This window comes from Thermobia domestica, chromosome 5 (genome assembly GCF_964235325.1).
Source record: "Thermobia domestica chromosome 5, izTheDome1.hap1.1, whole genome shotgun sequence".
NCBI lineage: Eukaryota > Metazoa > Arthropoda > Insecta > Zygentoma > Lepismatidae > Thermobia > Thermobia domestica.
The window spans coordinates 1,006,099-1,029,664 of record NC_137458.1 but is presented as its reverse complement, the minus strand read 5'-3'; the positions used below and the strand labels follow the sequence as shown (position 1 = coordinate 1,029,664).

The window sequence follows — 23,566 nt, the reverse complement described above, 5'->3', positions numbered from 1 at the left end:
TATACTTCTATTTGTATTGTTCTTTTGTAGATGGTTGGCTGTTCGCTTAGAAATGATCGGCAACTTGATCATTTTCTTCGCATCGCTGTTCGCTGTTCTTGGAAGGGATACCATGAACCCAGGTCTGGTTGGATTATCAGTCAGTTACGCACTTCAGGTTTGTAAAGTTCCATAAGCAGTTGTAGTAACAACTTATAAAATCATACAGTAAAAAATTCAGTAAATACTTATAGGTAAGGCCTGTAAAGTTGCATAAGAAGTTGTATTAACAACTTCTAAAATCATACAGTAAAAAATTCAGTAAATACTTATGGGTAAGGCCTGTAAAGTTCCATAAGAAGTTGTAGTGACAACTTATAAAATCATATAGTAAAAAATTCAGTAAATACTTATAGGTAAGGCCTGTAAAGTTCCATAAGAAGTTGTAGTGACAACTTATAAAATCATATAGTAAAAAATTCAGTAAATACTTATGGATAAGGCCTGTAAAGTTCCATAAGCAATTGTAGTAACAACTTATAAAATCATACAATAAAAAATTTAGTAAATACTTATAGGTAAGGTCTGTAAAGTTCCATAAGCAATTGTACTAACAACTCATAAAATCATATAGTAAAAAATTCAGTAAATATTTATAGGTAAGGCCTGTAAAGATCCATAAGAAATTGTAGTAACTTATAAAAATCGTATAGTAAAAAATTCAGTAAATACTTATAGGTAAGGCCTGTAAAGTTCCATAAGCAATTGTACTAACAACTCATAAAATCATATAGTAAAAAATTCAGTAAATATTTATAGGTAAGGCCTGTAAAGATCCATAAGAAATTGTAGTAACTTATAAAAATCGTATAGTAAAAAATTCAGTAAATACTTATGGGTAAAGCCTGTAAAGTTCCATAAGAAGTTGTAGTGACAACTTATAAAATCATATAGTAAAAAATTCAGTAAATACTTATGGATAAGGCCTGTAAAGTTCCATAAGCAATTGTAGTAACAACCAATAAAATCATATAATAAAAAATTTAGTAAATACTTATGGGTAAGGCCTGCTACCCCATTTTATTATCTGTGAAAAATTTGCACTAATATCTGTTTTTTCTGTGGATTAGGAAATATTGTATAATATCATTAGTTTCTTTCTTCCTGCTTTTAATTTACTGTTAAATGCCGTATAAAAGATTAGTTACCCGTCGTGGAGCTTAACCTAGTACCGGGTCTCTATCCTGGCTGAAGTAATTCCACGTATTGAAGGTATGCCACATCAAGCGAATCCACTCACTGATCAGTAGGTCTCATAATTCGAGCAAAGTACGGAAGTGCTTATTTCTGCGTTTCACCCTCTGACACACACAATTTCCAATTAGATTTAAATCTGGAGACTTTACAAGCCAGACCCAGTCCCAGTCCCAAATATTCCTCATACTAGGTGCAGACGCTTTGAGGCCTGTGACAATGCCACTTGCGTTTTAAGATATAGGATGTGTCCACTGCATATTCAGCATAAACTTGTTGGAGAAATTGAAACACCAGGTCACTGAAAATGTCCAAATAAATATTCTTGTTCATTTCACATTCACCTGTATGGATGAATCCAAGTCATATTACGAAAACTCCCAAATCATCATAGAACCCGCTCCAACTTGGACTTTTGATAAACTCTACGTTTTACATTGATTGAGTATACACAAAAACGCTAGTTGTCAGAGCACAGTACGTTCTCACTCTGTTATAATCCATTAAGTTCCCACTCTGTGTTCTTGAGTCTACTAGAAACATGAATAAAAAGAGACCTTTTTCGTGAATTCCAATTGGCCATTGCATTAAGTTCCCTTTTCGATCTTCTTTCAGAAATTGGTTGGAATGATCTTGTATTCACGGACTGCAGCAATTCCTGTTGGGCTTGAAGACGATTTTCCTTGATCATACGTGATACTCATTAAGGGTCCCTCATGGTTAGGATCTTTGTGCGCCCACAATTCTGACATGAGTTAGACCATTCCTGGTAGACACGTTGATCAGTCCGCTTTGATACGTCAACAAATAGGTCAAATTCATTTACTGCGTTCCCCTGCACATTCCCAAACGGAACAGTCATTTTTTTTTTTTTTCACAACTTTGCTTTGCCCACTCATTTTCCCTGTCTGTCTCTATACATCCAACTGGCATATTCAATTCAGTTAACTGCATTGCTGGTTCATTTAGTCTTAAGCGCCATGTATAACGATAGGAAGTGACTAATGTTAGTTCTACAAGGAGTAAATAACTGTTTGTCCATTGTGTTTATAAGAACTTTTAACTAATATGCTTCTATTGTACTTTTACCTTTAGATAACACAAACATTAAACTGGTTGGTGCGAATGACATCAGATGTTGAAACCAATATAGTGGCTGTGGAAAGAATAAAAGAATATGGTGAAACACCACAGGTAAATTACCCGTTTATTATAATAAGAATTCATTTAAAACTTTTTAATACCTGTAGCGATTTTAACTCCTAGTAGCAATACAGGTTTCTGAAGATAAGTTTACGAGTTTGAACCTTTTTGTAATCACATCATGTGTGCTTTAATAGATAAATACTGAGGTTTTATTTATTTTATTTAAATAATGAAGCGAGTACGATTTGTTGAACTTTAACGAAGATTATTCGTCTCTATAAGATTTCTTGCATAATTTGTGACATTGAATTAAAGATTTTCTTCGGGATGTTCAAGTAAAGAAGGAGTATAACAGTTTTGGTTGAATTGGGGTTTAGCGTCCCGTTAGCAGCGAGGGTATATAAGACTAGCCACACGCGGGCTTCATAATACTTTTATTACAAAAGAATAATATGGAAGATTGTTCTATTAGGCTTCTTATAATAAGTAATATTATTTGCTTAGTTTCCAGGAAGCTTTAGAAGGTACCTTTAAATGAAAGTAGATGAGGAAATGAATATGTAAGAAATGATTCTTTAAGGTGTCCCTCAAGTTTAAGATATCCCTCAAGTTCAAGGATTCTTTAAGATAACCCTCAAGTTAAGATATTCCTCAAGTTTATTGTTTAAGGTATCCCTCAAGTTTAAGGATACTTTAAGATACCCCTCAAGTTTATTGTTTTCCCTCAAGTTTAAGATATCCCTCAAGTTTATTGTTTCCCTCAAGTTTAAGATATCCCTCAAGTTTATTGTTTTCCCTCAAGTTTATTGTTTTCCCTCAAGTTTAAGATACCCCTTAAGTTTATTGTTTTCCCTCAAGTTTAAGATATCCCTCAATTTTATTGTTTTTCCTCAAGTTTAAGATATCCCTCAAGTTTATTGTTTTCCCTCGAGTTTAAGATATCCCTCAAGTTTATTGTTTTCCCTCAAGTTTAAGATACCCCTTAAGTTTATTGTTTTCCCTCAAGTTTAAGATACCCCTTAAGTTTATTGTTTTCCCTCAAGTTTAAGATACCCCTTAAGTTTATTGTTTTCCCTCAAGTTTATTGTTTTCCCTCAAGTTTAAGATATCCCTCAAGTTTATTGTTTTCCCTCAAGTTTAAGATACCCCTTAAGTTTATTGTTTTCCCTCAAGTTTAAGATATCCCTCAAGTTTATTGTTTTCCCTCAAGTTTAAGATACCCCTTAAGTTTATTGTTTTCCCTCAAGTTTAAGATACCCCTTAAGTTTATTGTTTTCCCTCAAGTTTAAGATATCCCTCAAGTTTATTGTTTTCCCTCAAGTTTAAGATATCCCTCAAGTTTAAGATACCCCTTAAGTTTATTGTTTTCCCTCAAGTTTATTGTTTTCCCTCAAGTTTAAGATACCCCTTAAGTTTATTGTTTTCCCTCAAGTTTAAGATACCCCTCAAGTTTATTGTTTTTAACATCCAGCGATTATACTTCGAGGTTAGGGGAGAGGATGATGAGTGGGAGAAAACGGGAAAACCCACAGATCAACATGCAGACAAAAGGCTTCTACTTCTCTGGGATTAAGAAGTTTCCTCAACGCTCAAACAAGTGTATTGTAGTGACGGGGGACTACATAGAAAACATGATGTGTAAGTCATTTCAGTGAGTTCAACAAATAAGGTGTAGTACAAACATTCAAGTTCATATTTGATATACCTTACTTCCGTATTATGTGGTACCATATTGCTTATATAAATCCAAGTATTAAAATATTTTTCTGAATAATATAGGAACATCCCCGAATCCATAACCAAAATACGTCACAGTTTTTCAAATCTTTTTTAATTTGTGGGTATCAATATATCTATTCAAATGTTTACATTCTAAACAATGTTCTTATGTTTTAGGAAGCTCCTTGGGACATTCCGTCGCGAAGGCCACCTAGTGACTGGCCCTCTTCAGGCCAAGTGGAATTTGATGGGTACAAAACCCGCTACAGGGAAGGATTAGAATTGGTTCTTCATGGCATCTCATGTAGCGTCAAAGGAGGGGAAAAGGTACTCACGTAATCTTTTTATGTATACATATCTTTTCAAGTTTAGATTTGAATTGCGTTACCGACTATTAGATAAATGTTCAGTAAAATAATGTAGACCAGCGTTTCTCAATCTGTGGTCCGCGAAGATGATGTAGATGATCCGCAGACAAAAATATTGTAACAAATCAAGTTTAAAATAAACAAGTAAAAACTTTTCATGTAAAATAGACACTAGAAGCCAGACTTTCAAAGGTCTTACAATATTTCATCTCAAAACACTACTCGTATCCACATTTTATATTCTAAAATTATGAAACACATTTCAGTTATGAGACAAACACCTGGTAGAGCTACATGACTTCGTTTTTGCTAACTTGAAAGAGACCGCGGTACGTGCCAACAGTAATTGATTTTACAGAAGGGAGGGGAACATAAAGGACGATAAAGCAAACAAGGATTTTATTGCTTTTGCTTTCCTTTGTTATTTGAAGTAAAAATGTAGTATCCATATTTTAACAAGCTAGTTGTTGTGTATTGTTATTTATTAATAAATTTCCTCTGCCAATGGAAGATCAGGAGATCTTCAGAAGTGCTAAGTGTACTGTCAGTTAAGTCGAGTTTTCATTTATCTTCGAAAAGTGTTTTAATATGGGAAAAGTGATTTAAAACAGAAATGCAAGCGAAGCTAATTCTAATTGTGAAACGAGCGTTGTTATGACATGTAAATGTGACTTTCCTATAAGAGTTAAAGCAAACAGTTGAAAGAAAAATACAATTGGAAATATTGGAATCATGACTGACTTGGTACGGCTATGAAAGTAAACAGAAATCACAGTGCGTTTTGCGTTATGAAATGTTGGGAAACTAGTGCATGAAACCTACAAAACTCCAGTGACATTTAGAAACAAATCATTGTAATGTGAGAAACAAACCAATTGAGTCCCCAAACAATGGAGATGCTAAGTTGTGGGAAAGATAAAGTTTCGGCCAAGTGTTCAATTAATAGCAAAGCACTGAAAACATCCTACCTCTGAAGTTTACGCATAGCCAAAACAGGGAAACCTCATCTATCGGGGAAAATTTACTTCTTCCAGCTATAAAACATATGGTATATACTATAGTTGCCCATACCTGCCAAAAGATATTGATTTGATTTCTCTTTGAAGTGACAATGTCAGTCTCAGAATTAAGAGGCTCCATCACGGCAAAATTTAAATACCGTTAATTTTACAGTAATTATATGATTTATTCAAATAGATAAAAGATAATCGAAAAGTGGAACAAGAGGTCACTAGAAAATATTATTTTACATGAGATACCGTTATCACTTACCTGGTTTCGATTTTCAGCCATTTAGAAAATCAGTGTTTTTGTTTTCGCGTTTCTAAATGGCTGCAAACGGAAAGCTACTAGATGACTCGTGATAACAGTACCTCATACAAAATAATATTGTCTTGGACGCTCATGTCCCACATTTGGATTATCTTTTATCTATTTGAAAATATCACATAATTACTGTAAAATTAGCGGTATTTTAATTTCGCAGTGATTAGGTCTGTTAACGATATGGCAGGTAACGTACAATTCCAGTCGAACGAGTTGCTAGGAGTCATTGTGCGTTGCAAATAGACGAAATCACTGATGTAACAAACGATGCCCAATTGATGTCCTTCGTTTAGATATGCACATAGTGATGGCATACAGGACGATATTCTATTTTGTAGCATTTTGCCAACCTGAAGAACTGGAGAAGAAATATTTTACTCTGTCAACAGTTACGTAAGAAGGAAACAGATACATTGGGGAAAATGTGTGGCCTTATGTTCATATGTAGTCCGCGTCCTTACAGGCAGACATAGTGAGTTATTTCTGAGATCAAGAAAATAGTTTCAGATATGAACTGGGTGCATTGTTTCATATATAAGAAAGCATTGGCCTCCAAAGGAGTGCTACTAGAATTTAAAACTGTGCTAAGTAAGAATGTGAAGTTAGTTCATTTATCGATGCTTGATCGTTAAATAATAGGTTATTTTCCGTATTGTGCAATGAAATGGACAGTGAATATACACATCTTTTGCTTCATTTTGAAATTCGCTGGCTTTCCAAGTGCAAAGTACTTAGATTATTTAAATTAAGGCAGAAAGTTTTAGAAAGGTAACCAAGAAAGTTCTGTCGCCCTTTCACCAACCTCCTCCGAACATTGATATGTCACCTAAGACGTACCTGGAGGATCAAAAATAGTCCTCATCAGCATCGACAACCTTCTGTCAACATTCTGGAAGGCCATGGACTCCATCGCGTTAGAACTTGGTGGGCCATGAAGCGAAGAAGGTATCAAATGCATTTTGCACCTCTACTAAAGATTTGAACTTGTAGTGCTTTCCAAGTTGATGGAGGTGCTGCCGAATGGTTTTACCACTCACACTGTAGTCCCAGTTCCTTACATGTCTGACCACTGTTCGCCTCAATTGCTGCCTGAAGATCTTCATTTTGTACATGTGTTGGTTGTCCGTCACGTGGTGCGTCTTCGGGTGCTTCGTCACAATACTTAAACTTCTTAAACCACCGCTGCAGTGTCTGCGTATTCACAACACCCTCACTAAAGACCTGGCATATATTCCGCCCTGCTGCAGCGGCGTTTGATCCCAGTTTGAACTCGTACAGCATACACGCCCTTATAACGCTCTGTGGAGGTCCCATGTTCACTCTGTCCTTACGCTAATTCACGGTATAACTGAGCTTCCACAACCAGACAGTATGTTAGATATACCCACACCAACAGCTGACCTTCGCCTTATCTCCATTCGCATTCAACTCACGGCGTGAGAGCCAATTGAACACAGACCTCCACAAAAAGCGACAGAACTTTCTTGTTTACCTTTATATTATATGTAAGTGAACGTAATTCTGATTTTGTATCAGTCGTTGTTGACGAAGCTTAGTTACTGACATTATCCTATCTTTCAGACTATTTTTTCTAAATTAAATGAACTAAATCTCTTCCTTCAAGGAAAACGTTTCAGTGTTCTTATGCTTAGAACAAAATGAAGATATTCGACAAAAAAAAAAAAAAAATGCAGTAGATCAGTTACATAAAAAAAAGTCAATTTACATCTTTTCTAATTGGATCATTTTTTAATTTTTGTCGAGTCTGAGTTTATTAAAAGGGTTTGTATCCACCTCAAAAACTGTAAACCAAAAATTCGAAATGTATTTTCCAAATAACTTGTCTAAGAAATTTCTGTGGATCCGCGATCCATTTAAGAGCTTACTAACTAACTAACTATGACCTATGGAACCCATCTGCGCCTAGGTCTTCCTAGTGGTCGTTTTCAGATTGGATTTCCAGTTAGAACTTTGAAGGCGTTAGCTTACACTCACGATAATGGTCTCTTATCGAAGAAAGAACAGTTAATTGAACTTTCAAGTGATAGCGGGCTTAAAATGCAATTCTATGATCTTGGTTTGTCTTGATTCTCGATTTCACCTTCAGTGAGAAGCGAATTTTCAGAATTATCTAAAGGAGTAGAAAATCTTCGTAGTTTTCAACAACCTATCTTATGTGCAAAGGGGTTTTCATCAGTCGTTCAACTGAAAACAAAATACTGAAACCGACTTAATATACGTGCAGTCTTCGACTAAATTTGACTAGTAATGAGACAGATATCCAGGAACTTTGCATAAGACGAGAAGCCCAATCATCTCATTAAAAGTTAATAATAATCTAATTATATTATTAATTTGGTAAATACATATTAAAAGTCTGTTTAAAATATAATTTGACTTTTAATAGTTTACTTCCAATTCGATAACTGTTTTCCGTAGGAATTCAAAATACGTTTTTATATTTATTTTGTTATAATGTTAAAATATGTCCCAAATATTAAGAATATACACATACTTAAATAAAAAGGTATATAAAATTAGTCCTGGCCGTACAAATATTTCTGATATTTTAGTGAACACTGTTATTGACCATCAAAATAAATAATTAATACATTATTGCTTTTGAAATTGGAGAAAATAAGGAATACGCATACTATCAGCATCTTCGTTAAGTGAATTCACCATACAAATCGAGGGGGAAATAGGGTTACTCCGTTCTTGGTAATACGCATTTTATGACATTTGTAAAGGAAGTGATAACGTATTGAAAGTAATTATTTAGCTTTTGAATTAATTGGGATTTCATTTATTATTATTTATCCCTTTACATAGTTTGAGTATTGAAATTCAGAATGTGTAAATGTGCAGCTGTTCTGTGTAAGAACTTGATATATCACTGGCGCGTTAAGTCGGAGACCTGAATTTGATCTGAGCTCAGTCCCACATTTTCGGTCATTAAATTTCATTGTATGTAATCTATAGGGGATGTGTTATAACAATCTTTGATTTTTTCTGATTTAAGGGATAGCAAGATGGCAGACTAAACCACCTACCATTTTTACTAACATTGAGTTATCTATGCCAAAGTACGTGTAATATGTTAAAATTTATCCTGGCAAAGTAGACTAGTTCGGCGTTGAATACGGAAGCTGGTACATGTAATATAATTTGCCATATTCATTTATCTGTTTTTCGTACATGCTATAGTAGACCAAACGTAGCTGGTCTGCTTTGGCGTTGGAACTGTTATCTGGTCTAGTCTGCCTTAATTGCTATCCATTAATAACATAGGTATTACTTAAAATTTCTTTATATATTTGCTTCTTTGTATTTTTTTCTTTAAATTTGTATTGTTTCAGTTTTATATTCTCGTTGTTTATGTGCTTTACCGTGCACCATCCTGTTGCCTGTTCCATCTCTACACTGTTTTTCATTAATTTTATTGGTTATTTCATCTCATTTTTACTTTTAATAAAAATTCAAATTTATTTCTGTATAGTGACTTTCTACAAGCGGGCAATTTTCCCAGTTTATTTTTTCTCTCTGTCTCTTTCTCTCGAAACTATTCTGACATTAAGCTGTTCTTCTGTCCAGATTCTTTAAATTTTTGAAGTGTTATGTGAAAGTGTTGTCTCTTATTTTGTAAGTGTTGTTTCTTTTTCAGATTGGAATCGTTGGAAGAACAGGTGCAGGGAAATCATCGTTGACGCTGGCTCTTTTCCGAATTATTGAGTCAGCCGGTGGTTCCATCTCCATTGATGGTGAAGACATCTCCAAAATGGGATTGCATGCGTTGCGCTCCCGACTTACTATCATTCCTCAGGTAAAGAACCATAAATAGATCTGTCCTAATCAGTAACAAATTAAATTCCCTTTTATAACTTTCCTGGCTCCAGTTAATTGATTCATATAGTTGGAATAAAGAAATCCCAAAACGGGAATGGAAAATTAATTACTCTCGGAAAAATAGACACACACACTAAAAAGGTACATTTAAAAAAAAAGAAAGACAGAAAAGCAGAAATGCAGCCATAAAGCTTCCAGGTGGACGGCGTCATTTTGGAATGTAGGTCACGTGATGGTGTAGCGAGGCTGAAGGTGGAGTTAAGTGAAAAAGTCACAGTGACATATATGGTGCAATAAAGTAGGTGATGTCGGAATTCATTATACGTTGTTTATCCATCACAATACTACATGTCACAACTTGCATGGAACGAGGATTTCATAGACTAGAAATGAGTACTTCAACATCCGACCGTTGTGTATCTCTGCTATCTTCTTCCACCATATGCTATATTTGTGTTGGTTGTGTAATTTTCAGTCTAAAACATTTTCACTACATAGTGAATGGTCATAATATGATTCTTGTTCAGATTAATAGTATTCTTTACTTGCTTGTGTCAAATAATTACAATTTCCCTTGAAATTTATAGGCCATTTTTCTTTGAATCTACGTAGCACATAGTTCTACATAAGTTCCCCGCCATCTCTAAAGTATTTAAAAAGCTACTTACTGCAAATGTAGTATTTCCTTACAGCTACTCGATCTATGGATGCTGATTTTCACTCACATTTACTTTATAGAATTTCTAAAAATCTTTCACTCCTTTTGAAGAAATATCTTTTCCCGCCATTGAATAATTTAGTTTAGGAGATATTTAGGTCCAAAGTTCATTTAACTCATTTTTCTGTTTCCAAAAGTATCTCGCTCTTCAAAGAAATTATATTCTAGTTGTTTATTTAAAGATATTTTGCTTCTAGGAAGCTGTCACTTTAATTTATGATATTATGGTTATGGAAGCAGAACTCTATATATATAGGGTGTTTCAAAACAACACCGACAACGTGTGGGAGGTGATCCTTGACACCAAAATAAGACAAAAAGTATAGACCATCCTGGGTGCACAAATGCTTCCTTTCGGATTTATAGGCTGCCGAAAACATGAAAAAATGAACTTTAAAGGTCCATAGCCCCAAAACTATGGGACCTACCGTAGTCGGTTCAAGAGTTCACTTAGGAACTAGTATACGCCCTATCCAAATATCCAAGTTTCAGAATCCTGCGGTACTTCCGCAACAATTTTTATGAGGGTAGTTGGAGAATACTTCAAATTATACGCTTGTAGCCAAACTTCGTCTATAAAAATTACTTCGTAAGTATCTTAAGATTCTGAAACATGTATTTTTGGATAGCACACATATTAGTTTCTTAGTGAAATCTTTACCCAACTGCGGTAGGTTCCATAGTTTTGGAGCGATGGACCTTTAAAGTTCATATTTTCGGCAGCCTAGGTAAGCAGAAAGGTAACAAGTGGAATCGAACATAATAAACAGGTTAGGCTAGGTAGTACCATTTAAATCACTTTCTTTGATGCCTCCCCCCCACCTCCAAATTTTACATGCCAGAGACGCCACTGCCCAGGACGCCATTCCGTGCCTTGGATGGGAAACACTATTGCATCCGCCATACTCTCCAGCCATTGCACCGTTCGATTATCACCTATTACATTCCTTGAACAATCAACTTAGAGGACGCCAATTCAAATCCCTGGTAGAGGTGCAAAATGCACTTGACACTTTCTTCGCTTCATGTCCCACCAAGTTTTATAGAATCCATTGCCTTCCAGAACGTTGGCAAAAGGTCGTCGATGCTGATGGAGACTTTTTTGATCTTCCAGGTACGTCTTAGATGACATGTCGATGTTCAAGGGTGGTGGGCAAAAAAGCGACAGAACTTTCTTGGTTAGCTTGCTATGTAGTAGAGAAGAGCAAGAGAAATACTTTTTGATTTTATTGTTTAAAGTAGTTTGAGGAACTGGTTTAGAAATAATAAATGGGAACGTCAACGTATGGAGCAGATGGCGTAATTTGACGAATTGTACTACTTGTAGAATGGGATAAATTTATCTCTGTTAATTGGTAAGATTTTTCTCTAGCACTGTAGCATTATATATAACAACAGGGAAAACTGCTAGCAAAGCGAATGTCTAAGATTATATTAAAAGTTCGTAAAGGAGCATCAATATGATGTAATTTGGTATATCCAATCTTCTTGTTCTTCCTTAGGACCCTGTGTTATTTTCTGGAACGCTACGTGGCAACTTGGATCCATTCAATCGCCATTCCGATGACGAACTCTGGAAAGCCCTGGAGCATGCGCATTTGAAGAGCTTTGTGAAAGGCCTGCCGGCAGGATTAAATCACGAAGTTGCAGAGGGTGGAGAGAATTTAAGGTATGTTGAATAAACTCGAAAATCAAATCAAATCGATCAATATTAATAGGGCTCGGAAGTTGAAGACCTTAAAATTGCCTAAAAAGGACCTATAAAAAGACCTAAACATATCTTTAAAAAAGAACCCGAAAGCTGGAAAAAAATAACGTAAAAATAAGAACTAATTTAATTAGAATTACATATTTAATGAATATAATGCTCAAGAAATACAAGCTTCTGGTAGGTTAACGGTCTGTTCTTCCAAAAACTGAAGTACAAACTAAAATAAGAAAACTTCCCCACCCTCAGCCCCCCTTGCTGGAGGTCATTGGTACGCCTCCTTATCAGACTTACGATTGTTGCCTCCTTATCAGTCCAGTCGTTGAAGAATGTCTTATCTTTTGAATTTTCTTTACTAAAGAAAAGATGTTTAAGAGGTGGTGGTGATTCGAGTTAATGGCCAGTAAATTTATAGTCGAAAGATGAAATTCTAAAAAAGACGTTAAGACCTATAAAAAGCTTTAAAAAAGACCAATAAACAAAACAAAACAAAAAAAAAAAAACCGCCGAAAAAGGCAAAAAGGACAAATAAAATCCACCATTTTTTGGCGTACAATGACCCAAAATGAACATATATTACGTTAAGCCTTGTCTTCGGCCACGTAAAAAAAAAGATTTTGTAACGCTGGGGTTCCGGTATTGGAAGCCAAGTTTTGTAACGATTGAAAATTACTAACAATGAAAGGAAAGTTTCTGCTCGGGCTACCAAATAGAATTTCCGCGTGATATTATGAATAAGCAGATCTTACGTATTCGGGCGACGAGGAATATGAAACGTGTTGTTTTCGGAATTCGATTCCTTATCTCTGATTTGCATATATAATCTGAACGAGAACGAATAATTAAGGCACTCACGGATGAGCCTAATATGCCTCAGAAAAATGAATACCTGACCTTGTACTTGAAAAGTGAATGGTACTGATGAGCGACAACTCATCTGCCTATTACACAAATGAAATAAAAAAATGAATGAGAGTTTGGAGAATTGAAGTTGACTCCACGGGACTCGAACTTCAGTTCTCCAAGGTAAAAATACAGTTTTGCTAAGATGGTTTGGAATAAAAAAAAAATTGATATATATATATATATATATATATATATAACGAAAGATGACCTAATGTCTAATCGATCCTGTTTTCCCCATAACGGTGTCTCCAAGGCGCTAGGAAAACAGGTGCGTAGTTAATAGTTAAGTGGTTTAAACATGCGGAGCAAAAATCTCACAAGCTGCAAAGCTGAAAGAAAGATTTTTCGCTAATGGCTTGTTCAGTTGGCTACACTGACTATCACCTTGTCACCGAAGTGTGTAGAGATAGCAAAAATAGTTTAAAAGCAACAAACAAGGAAAGTTTAATTTAAAGTTTAAAAAATGAGTTAATTTAGATAAAAAATTTCTGATGGTCAATGTAACCGTGCTTCAACTTTTTCTGTTCAGGGTAATTTGAAATAACTTCTAGGTATGCTAATATCAGTTAAAGAAATAGGCATATCTTTGAAATGATAACCACATAAATGCTTTGGTTCTAACGTCAAATAGACTTTTAATAAATTTAACGAGAAATAAGGTGATATCTACAAAAATCAACAAGAAAGTTAATTTGGATTTACAAAAAATGAATTAATTGACTTTACTGAAAATGAATCAGACTTTTGACTGTTTTGACCAAATAATATGATTTCTCTTAACACATTCTTCACTGTACAACGTAATATTCAAATTATTTAATCTTGACTGTAAAATTTAGCAACAATCTATTTCTACTCAACTATTCGATTCTTTATAATTACCATGACGTAGTTATACAAACAAAAATTTCTATTAAACTGAATATTAATTAGCAAAATGATTTATTGTTTTCCTCCTAGACATAACCGACTATTAAGTAATTCGCCCACAGTTACTACCTCTTTTTATTAATAAAAGAAATGGAAATAAGTTTAAGAATCGGATTGCGGAATGAAAGAATTTATGGCTTAGGTTGCTTGCAAGACTTACTGGAGAAATAGTTTAGAAGCGATAGTATGCTTTTGAGAAAATTTAGTGCACTGTTTCTAATGAACTCTAGTGAATTCTCAATTTTAAAAGATTTGCATAAACAAGACATAACTTTGTACACATACTATATCAGTTGGAAAATAATACAATTCACAATAAAAATCGTTACACAACACTAACTACACAAATATTTCATATTCAAATACACTACACAGAAATATATATATAGTACTACCATTATTATAGTTTGGTCAATTGATCAAAATAATTATATTGTCGACACTTTTTGATTTTCTCACTGACTCCTTCTTTTGCGAATAAACGTTTCTCCATAGCTATGGACCCTATCTGCGTTCGTTGCTCAGATAGGTACCTCCGAAGGGATTTACTCGAGTATCTTAAGTTTGTTTACCTTATTTATGAGAGACTAACGATATTACGGGATAAGAATGTTTACACTTATTTGTCTAAAAACTTACTCAACATAGCACGTCTTTGGAAGCTTTATATTGATTGTTTCTTTTAAGAATGATTATAATAAAAATTGACAAGTTACAATAAAATGGTATTAAGCCTGTTTACCGTTCTGACACATATTTCCCTAACACAACCTATACAAATGTTAAAATTTGAACAACTAGACTTTGACGCTAAATCATAGTTTACTCAACACAGAAATTACATTACATTCACACATCTTAAACGCGATTTATGTTTAAAAGAGAAATAATCCAAACTTGATATAAATAAATACTGGATTGCATATAAATGATTATAATGACGGCTTCAAGGATCTAAATATTGACACATGACGATTACAAATAAATGCATGATTGAAGATCAAATCAAAGTATACAAATTTCACTACTAAAATAATCAAAAATTTTATGGTACTTATTCAAGAATGAAATTAATAGTTCCTATATCCGTGAACTAATTTTGGAAATGCAACCAAGGCATTAGGCTATTTGTTTACTTCTTTTAAAAAGAATTTTAAAAAAAAAATGCTCTAAATGTTTACGGACAGTTCCGTATGAATAAACAATGTCCCGAAGTTTCTAGGAAAAGGTGAGTATGGAGATCACGAATCACGGAAATATTGGCCATAGTCCTTCTTCAATAAAGAAAATAACAGAATACTTTGTCCTACCTTAATAAGTCCTTCCGCTTATATTTCCACACTTCAGAAGAAAACTGCACTGTACTTAACTGACCGTCACAATGCTTCCTAATGTCCCTTCTCAGACCCCGCTGTCCTCTGGATTCAACTCCCGGAGAAGAGGTCCACGTTTGTCTGAAGCTTCTGGGTCTTCGTGTGGCAAGGCATCTGTTCCAAGTATCGGGGATCGAACCCGTGTCTCCGTCCTTCATCTCCATGTTGTTGAAATGCAACGATGCGTCACTTATCACATCCATCTGCACTTAAATTTCACTCGCACAGTTTATATATATATCCGCCATCCATCGCACTACTTTTCCTCTCTGAATACAGGAAGTCCACGTATATAGATCAATCACAGACTCAGTTCAAAATCACAAATTACGTAGCGTCACCGTAAGATGATAAAAATAATATCTGTGGCTAATGTTTTAAATATTTACATAAGTAATTTTGTAATGACTATGTTGCTGTGGATAACGCGTGGTTTGAGTAGCTGGCCGCTAAGGGGTCTTTAGCTAGCCATTCTTATTAAATTAATCACTTAAGTATATATATATATATGTATATATGAGTTGACGTATGCTTATGAGTCGCGTATTGGTGATGTTTTTACGATGAAGATTCGATTTAGAGTAACCTCTCTTCCGTGTAGGCGTTCTCCCAGCTTTCTTTCTTTCTTTCTTTTTTTTTTTTTTTAAAAAAAAATAGACGCTTCATTCTTTTCTTTGTGAATTTTGAATTTCGGATTCTGATTCGCCGCTTGAAGTTCGTGACACCATTTCCCCAAAAATCGGTTGATGGCTTGGCTTTGGTTCCTAGCGTCTCTTTTGGGCTAGTACGTGATGTTAAAGAGTTTCATAAGCACTTGCGAAGATTGTAGATAAAAAATTTTGGTTCCTGTGTGTCTGTGACGTGATATTTGCGATATGGAGGTACTTAGGTAGTGCGACAGTATGGCTGGAGTAACAATAGCAAATTCCATTACCGTTTACTGGCGAGGTAGAAAAATGGGTGGTCTATTAGTGCGGTTACCGTCTTATGTTTTTTTTTTTTTTTTTTTTTTTCTTTCTGAAAAGCAGAGAAACTTCTTTACCTGGAACAAATGAAAGAGGTTCGCTTGGCTGCTAAATGAAACAAAATAAAATTTTCCTTGACTTTTAAAATAAGTTGAATTTCTATATAAAAATGTTTTTAATTTGAATATATGAACAATTAATTGAGTGTCTGAGCGTAATTGTCACAATTTTTCTTCAACTTCCGGGACCTAAATATTAATATTGACCACCAACTTTCGATCAAGTAAGAAATACACTGAAATTCAGTTTTATTCCAGCCTCTACTCAGATAAATACCAAACTACCGAAGTTGCTTGGTTCATGCAATTCTTATTCCTGCCAAAGATTTTGCGCATCGTTATGGCTCATAACTATCGTAGAAGCGAATGTGTGAAGCTTACTTGATTCAATTGTTGGGGGTGGAGCTCCTTTTAAAGAACGTTCCACCTCGAGCTTCAGTGATTTAGTGTCAAAGAAAGACTAATTGGAATAGTATTAGTTATAATTATGATTGATTTGATTTGAATTGGGTTTAACGTCCTGTTCAGCAGCGAGGCTATATGAGACGTGGACCTACTGATTAACGTGGAATCCGAACCACATGAGCTCCCGCCGGGAATTATAATGATGATTATTAGAGTTCATATTTATTTTAATTCCATTTTGTACAATTGCATTCTTTCCATTGTATAAAAACTTGCACGTGGCTGTATCGTTAAGGTACGGACCTTAGGTGCATGAAACCCAGGTTCTGTTCCTGGTGGGAGCTCTTGTAGTTTGAATCCCCCTTTAAGGTCTCTTACATAGCCTCGGTGTTAAACTTCAAATCAGTCAACCAACAAGTATATAAGGAGTATCATCATCTATGTAAGAAACGTTGAGAATGAAATAATTACTTTATTCAAGAGATGTTAGGTGCAACACAGATTATGAGAAAAATGTAAACTGAAACATCCTTCTAGTTTCACCCAATGTTATAGGATAATACAAGCTTTACCCATCGGCCCGTATTTCCACAGGCCGAGGCCCAGGACGGTAAATTTCGAGAGGCGGCATATTAAAAATCGAGATTGAAGTGTGGTATACGGAAGAAAAGAAAGTAGTTATTCACAAGAGAGAAATTTAAGGGAACAATGCACAACGACATTTGTACCACAGCGCGACCGAACTTTCTTCTTACGGCGATAGTGGCGCGACGATAGTATTGCTTATCAACTGCCAACCGAATCCGTGCAGTTAATTCTGTACGCCGCTTCTGCTGACGGCCGTGTTGTTTAGGCCTATACTGAATATGAACAAGTAAGGCGGAATAATGCAAAACTTCCTGGGGCCCAGGGGCATAAAATACCCAAATATACTCCTATTTATCCATAAGTGTTATATTAGTTGAACTTCAAAGATGAAAGCAGTATCTTAAAAGAATGGTAATGTTTACTTTAAAGAATTAAATAATTTATATTTATTCATTTTCTGAGCGATATTTTATTTTTTATTTTTTCCTTTTCTTTTTCTTTTTCAGTGTTGGCCAGAGGCAGTTGATATGTTTGGCGCGAGCATTGTTACGGAAGACAAAAGTATTAGTATTGGATGAAGCAACAGCAGCGGTTGATTTAGAAACAGATGATCTCATTCAGGTGAATATACTAATCAGTAGCACACAAAGGAAAATGTTATCACTTAATTTAATATAACTATACACATGCAGGGAGACCTTATTGAATAGATGTACTATGTCTCTCCTGGACACTGGGACTGTTACTTTTAACATGTGATTCTAATGGAAATCGAACTCTGATTTCTGAACTAAAAACAAGAATTCTAACCATTTAGCCAGGAGAGATTTTATATTTTATACATGAAAAAGTTCCTGTAATTTACGATATTGTGTTGTGTTCTTTTGTCTTACCTGCATCTGTACCAGAATCAAAATAGGAAGATAATTAGATCTATTGTGAAGGTATTTGTGATTATTAATTTTGTAAACATCATTATAAATTAATTAATTGATATTGTGACTATCTGTGCGATAATGCATAATATTCTGCAGAACATAACTAGGTTGAAGAATTTTAAGTCATTGAAGGAAAAATCCAAAATTACACTTCTTTTTACCAAGAGTCTTTCATTTTACCAAAATATTAATAATTTAGTTAAGTAATAAAGTATTGTACAGTGTTCGGAAATATAGTCATTTTACTCTGTGGAAGAAGGGACTAAAGCAGCTAGCCACAAATCGTCGTTAGTTGCCTTTCCCATGCTTTTAAAATTCCAACTTCTTTTGCCAGTAAAAGTAATTTAAACTGTAATATCGATACTGTCAAAACGTTACATTTAGTTCTAACTTAATTTTGAAGTCAAAATAAGAGTTAAGTTTGTGGTAATGCTCAAGATTTATTAATCAACAAACAGATTAAGCAAATTAAATCACTGATGAAATAAGAGATGCTATTTCACTTAAGATATTTTTCCAAATTGATTTATTTAATAGATTTTCTTCAGCAAATTCAGTTCAGTACTTTTTTGAACTTTATTAATTATACGTCAGTTGTCAGACATACCTTACCTCTGATGAAATTAGCAAAACTGTTAAATATATCCAGAACCGACCTTAAATACAACTTCCATTTTCAATTACCACTATCAATTAACTAATCTCGACCCCAGACTTTCCTCAAATCAGGGGTTGACACGCCTATTTCCATGGCAACATTTCCATTTTAACATATGGAAGTGTAAACATATGCAAGATTATAAACATAATCCGCCCAGTTTTAATAATCATCAGATTTTCTGTGTGAATAGTTTTGAAATACGTATCTCAGTTAAAGAAATCGGATATTTACAATACGAAAATACTAAAATGATATACAGAAAAAAATTCCTAAATATGTGCATTTCAGCAGGTAACAGAATTGGTCTTTAGTATCACTACGCCCACATATAAGCTAGTCAAATCAAAACATGACTGATTGAAATAAACGGAAAATTGGAAAGATTGAATAAAATATTATTAATACACAAAATTTGCAACAAATTATGAAAATATTGTAAAAAAAACTAACACTGTAGGAAAAATCTGAAAATGCGATTCCTACAAAATAATATTTTATTTGTTTTTCTTGCAGAGAACCATCCGATCAGAATTCAAAATATGTACAGTACTGACAATTGCCCATAGGTTAAATACAATTATGGACAGTGACAGGTTAGTTCATTTATACACTGTTTACTGTTAGACCTTCATTTTTAAAACTAACTGTTAATTCTTTTAAAATTAGTTTTGTAATAGCATAAAAAGCAGAGAAACAGTGGTGTTGCTTCATTGTTTCTAGAAGAAGCAAAAAAATCTAACTGTTATTCTTAAATAAAATGTGGAGTGTTAGTATATAAATGAAAGAAGCAAACAACCGATTTAAACTTATTTTTACATGCCAGATCCTCTGTAGATGCGAATTCTTTACTATACAAGCTAGCGGTGTTCTGAACATGGACATGGGATTTGTACAAGCCACGTAGTCCGACTGAAAGAACACCGAAAAAGTTGGAGAGTGTATGACTGTTCTGGAAGCGGACTGGGTAGCGTAATGGTTAACACATCGGCACGGTACGCCGAAGAAGTCATACACTTTCTCACCCTTTTGTCTTATGGTGTGTTAGGTTCAAGTCTTTTTCTATTCTTCCTTTTCTTTAATGGTAGTTGTAATAAATACGTTTTTGTTTCAATATAGTATACGAAATATTTGATGAGTGAGAACTCTCAAAGTATGCTTTGTTTTGCCATTAGTATTCTTGCTTTTATTTCGTGTTTACACTTTACATCTTCATTAATATAGTGCTGTCATGGTAAGCAGATAACTATGGGAAAGCTATTAATTCCTGAATGAGGACGGTAGCGTGTAAAAATATCTGCATTTGAGCATGCCTAGTATTGCAGCCGAAATAAATATCAAGACATATATATTATTTGGACAGCTTGTTCAAGTTCATGAACATTTGTAAACTGACGACAGTGCAGAATTTTCCTCCTTTTTCTCTTTCTTGAAAAAGTGGTAATCGCTGGGAGCTAAATCCGGGCAGTAAGGAAGGTGTGGCGGCGCTGTAGACCCAAGTTGATCAATAGCAGCAGTGGTTTTCAGTCTGGTGTGAGGACGTGCATGTTGTAGAAACACTTCTTTCGCCCATTTTCCTAACCGCTTCGAATGGCACGACGTAAGCAAGGGTCTGAATACATGCTGCACAGTTAATTGTGGCTCCACCTTCCAGCCAGTCGAACAGGGTAATGCCTTTTGTGTCCCAGAAACTGTAGCAATACGCTTCCCAGCCGGAGGTGTTCTTCGAAATTTCTTTGGTGGTGGACTATCATGATGTTTCCACTGTATTGATTGCTGCATCATCATCGGCTCATGGCAGTGGAACCAAGTCTCATGACCAGTCACAAGCCTAGTCATGAAATCTTCGGGATCATGATAATGACGTTGCAAAAGTTCGTGCCAAAACTGTTTCTGCTGTGCAGCCAAAAGTTTTGGAACCCATCTTGCACTGACCTTCTCCAACTGTAAGTGTTGTGCACGATGCGCTGCAGGGTGTTGATGGTTAGTCCTGTGGCAGCACGTTCCTATTAATAAGCAAGATGACTGCTAAATGTCTGCGAGAACCTCTAGACTTTCTGCTCGTCGTACAGAGGAGACAGCTTCATTCCTGCAAAGGGGGAAGCAGTTTTGTTGGTCATCTGGAAATTTTGGAGTCTCATTTCGTAACGGTTCACATCAACCCAACGCAAAATCTGCACTTTGGTTTGCGATAATAGGCATAATAGTTATAATTGATTTGCGCACATTTTACGTTGCGTTGCGCCCCACAATTTTTGCGAAGACTGGTACAGAATGTTACGTCCTTGAAACTGTAAGAAAACTACGTAAAGTCTATTGCTTCCGTCAACACAAAATTAAGTGTATTCTGTATAATGCCATTATGAATAATGTTTGAGACGAAAAACCAACATTTCGTTAGGAAGGCTAAGATTAAAGTGATATTGAAATTATTCCACTAAGTAAGAACTAGTTCCAAGAAATGACAGCGTTGTCAAATTTAGAAGGAAAATTCTTTAGTGTATGCAGTGGTGTACCGGTATTGGTAACTGACCTGTGTGGATGAAAAACGCTATAGAAATTGTGGTATAAAAATTCAAGTTCTTCCGTAATTGAAACTGATAAAGCTTTTGAATAATGGAAGTAAGAGTGTTGGTTTTCGTACTGCTCTCTATAGTGATAATATTTGTTACAAGGTAACTAGCGATTTCTTCATAGCAATATATTGCTAAACAAATTTTCTTTATAACCTGTAACTACTGAAAAGCAATCACCTGCTCTACTTTTCTGGTTCCAACCTTTAAATCTTGTTTTCGTCACGCATACCATATAAACCTTAGTCCTCTAACTGAACCAAACGTTATGCGTCTGTCTGACTGTTTCGCTACAACTTCTGTAAATTTATTCAATTTTGACAAAACTACATTTGTTTAAGGCTTTCTTAATAGGTATATTGCTTGAATTTGAAGTCGGTCAAGAATAATTAGGTTAAAAGACAGGTAAATTTATCCCTCCCCCTGTCTCTCTCTCCTGAAGTTGAAAACTTGCATAAATATTATCTGATAACAAAACAAATTTCATCTATAACTTTCATAAAAGTTATTCGATTTTGATTAATATGACTTATTATAGTTTCTTCGATTTTCCCAATCCATTGCGTGGGGTTAAAATTAGTTAAAAATAAGGGGAGTCTGTTCGAGACTTTATACATAGCATTAGACCCGGAACAGCAGACTTATTTCCTAAACACAAAGAAAGTGCTCGAAGCTTCATTAAAATCGAAGAAATTGTACGAAAGTTATCGCAAAATAAATAGGGTACAGACAAATACGTGTTGAGTTCGTCTCTTCTTACTTCCATAAGGAAGGTATTTCAAAGTTTTTCTTATTTAGATGTAAAACATTATGCTATAAATGACCTTTTGTTTGTTTACAGGGTAATGGTGTTGGATAAGGGAAAAATAGTTGAATTCGATGCTCCTGACAAGTTATTACAAAAGAAGACGTCAATATTCTATGGTATGGCGAAAGACGCTGGGCTTGTAGGTTAGAAAATAGAAAAAAATAAAAAAGTGCTTAATTTTCTACTTTTGTACAAAACTTGCCGGTGTTGAAGAGAGAGAGAGAGAGGAAGCCCAGTCATCACATTGCATCCATGTGGAAAGACTCGAACCGAAGGTGGAATAAAATAAAAAGGAAACTGTGACAAATCCCAGTTACTTACAACAAATAGAAGTCAACGCTTCTTTGTACCTTAAGTGATTTATAACGTTGATTATTTTATAATGTTTATTATTATAAATATATGTGATAGAGAATTAAAGAAAATCATGACCAAATGTTATCTTTTCTGTCCACAATAGTTTTTTATTATTGTTATTTATCGTACTCTTTGTAGAGAACATTTTAGTGCAGCAATGATTATGTTATCGTTTCTTCTTCTGTGGACAAGTATAACCGGTGTTGTATTTTCTTTTAAAACACTTTAAATGAATTTTGAAAAGCAATACATTTATATAAGCAATGTTTTCTGATGAGGTCTGTTTTGTAGCAGTTTTTCATTAGGCAGCTTTGTTGCGAAATCATAAAAGAATTAACAGAAATACTTTTTTGTTGTATCTTATGTAAAGATATAAAATTAATTTTTTATTGTCTGGTATACGAAACTTCAAGTAATTGATGTAAACTTGTATGGTTGATTCTAGTTTTTGTATATTTTTGTCTACAGACATAATAGAAACGATTATAAGAATTCGATGTTTTTTCTTCCTTAGCCTTGTTCTTCACAGATCGTATTCGCAGTTCATTTTCTTCGAATTACAATGGTACCTCGGGTTACAAGCTTAATCCGTTTATCCATCCCTGTGGCTAAAATATACATGTAGATTATTATAAAGTGTACTGTAATACGCGTTGGCTTCTTTACACCACTTACACTAACACTTTTCACTTTCTTAGGAGACATAATGATGGTTAAATTAAGTAAATTTTAAAAAAAAAAATGTCGAACAACACGATAGCACGCAAACATGAGTGGAACTGTTGCTGTTAGCGAGCCGAAAATATATCGCCAAGGCCATGTGTGTACGTTCGTGACCCCAGGTACTATTGTAAAGGATAACTACAAATCAAAAACAGATCATTATCAAAATAATGGAGACATGAACAAAATGTTCCTTCCTTAATACGGCATCGGATCACC

At 34.7% G+C, this 23,566-nt stretch overlaps 1 protein-coding gene across 8 annotated transcripts in view; it reads left to right on the top strand.

Annotated features, from left to right (window-relative positions):
- The window catches only part of MRP (Multidrug-Resistance like Protein 1), a 301,358-nt gene extending 278,242 nt beyond the window's left edge, over nt 1–23,116 (top strand). For all 8 annotated transcript variants that reach the window (XM_081758084.1, XM_081758089.1, XM_081758090.1 and 5 more), the window contains 8 exons: nt 31–157; nt 2,329–2,427; nt 4,276–4,425; nt 9,457–9,615; nt 11,859–12,025; nt 17,797–17,911; nt 19,403–19,482; nt 22,301–23,116. In XM_081758084.1, the coding sequence (XP_081614210.1) occupies nt 31–157; nt 2,329–2,427; nt 4,276–4,425; nt 9,457–9,615; nt 11,859–12,025; nt 17,797–17,911; nt 19,403–19,482; nt 22,301–22,415 (1,012 nt within the window). In that variant the 3' untranslated portion in view covers nt 22,416–23,116. The remainder of the gene's footprint in view (nt 1–30; nt 158–2,328; nt 2,428–4,275; nt 4,426–9,456; nt 9,616–11,858; nt 12,026–17,796; nt 17,912–19,402; nt 19,483–22,300) is intronic.
- Nucleotides 23,117–23,566: the final 450 nt, after the last annotated feature.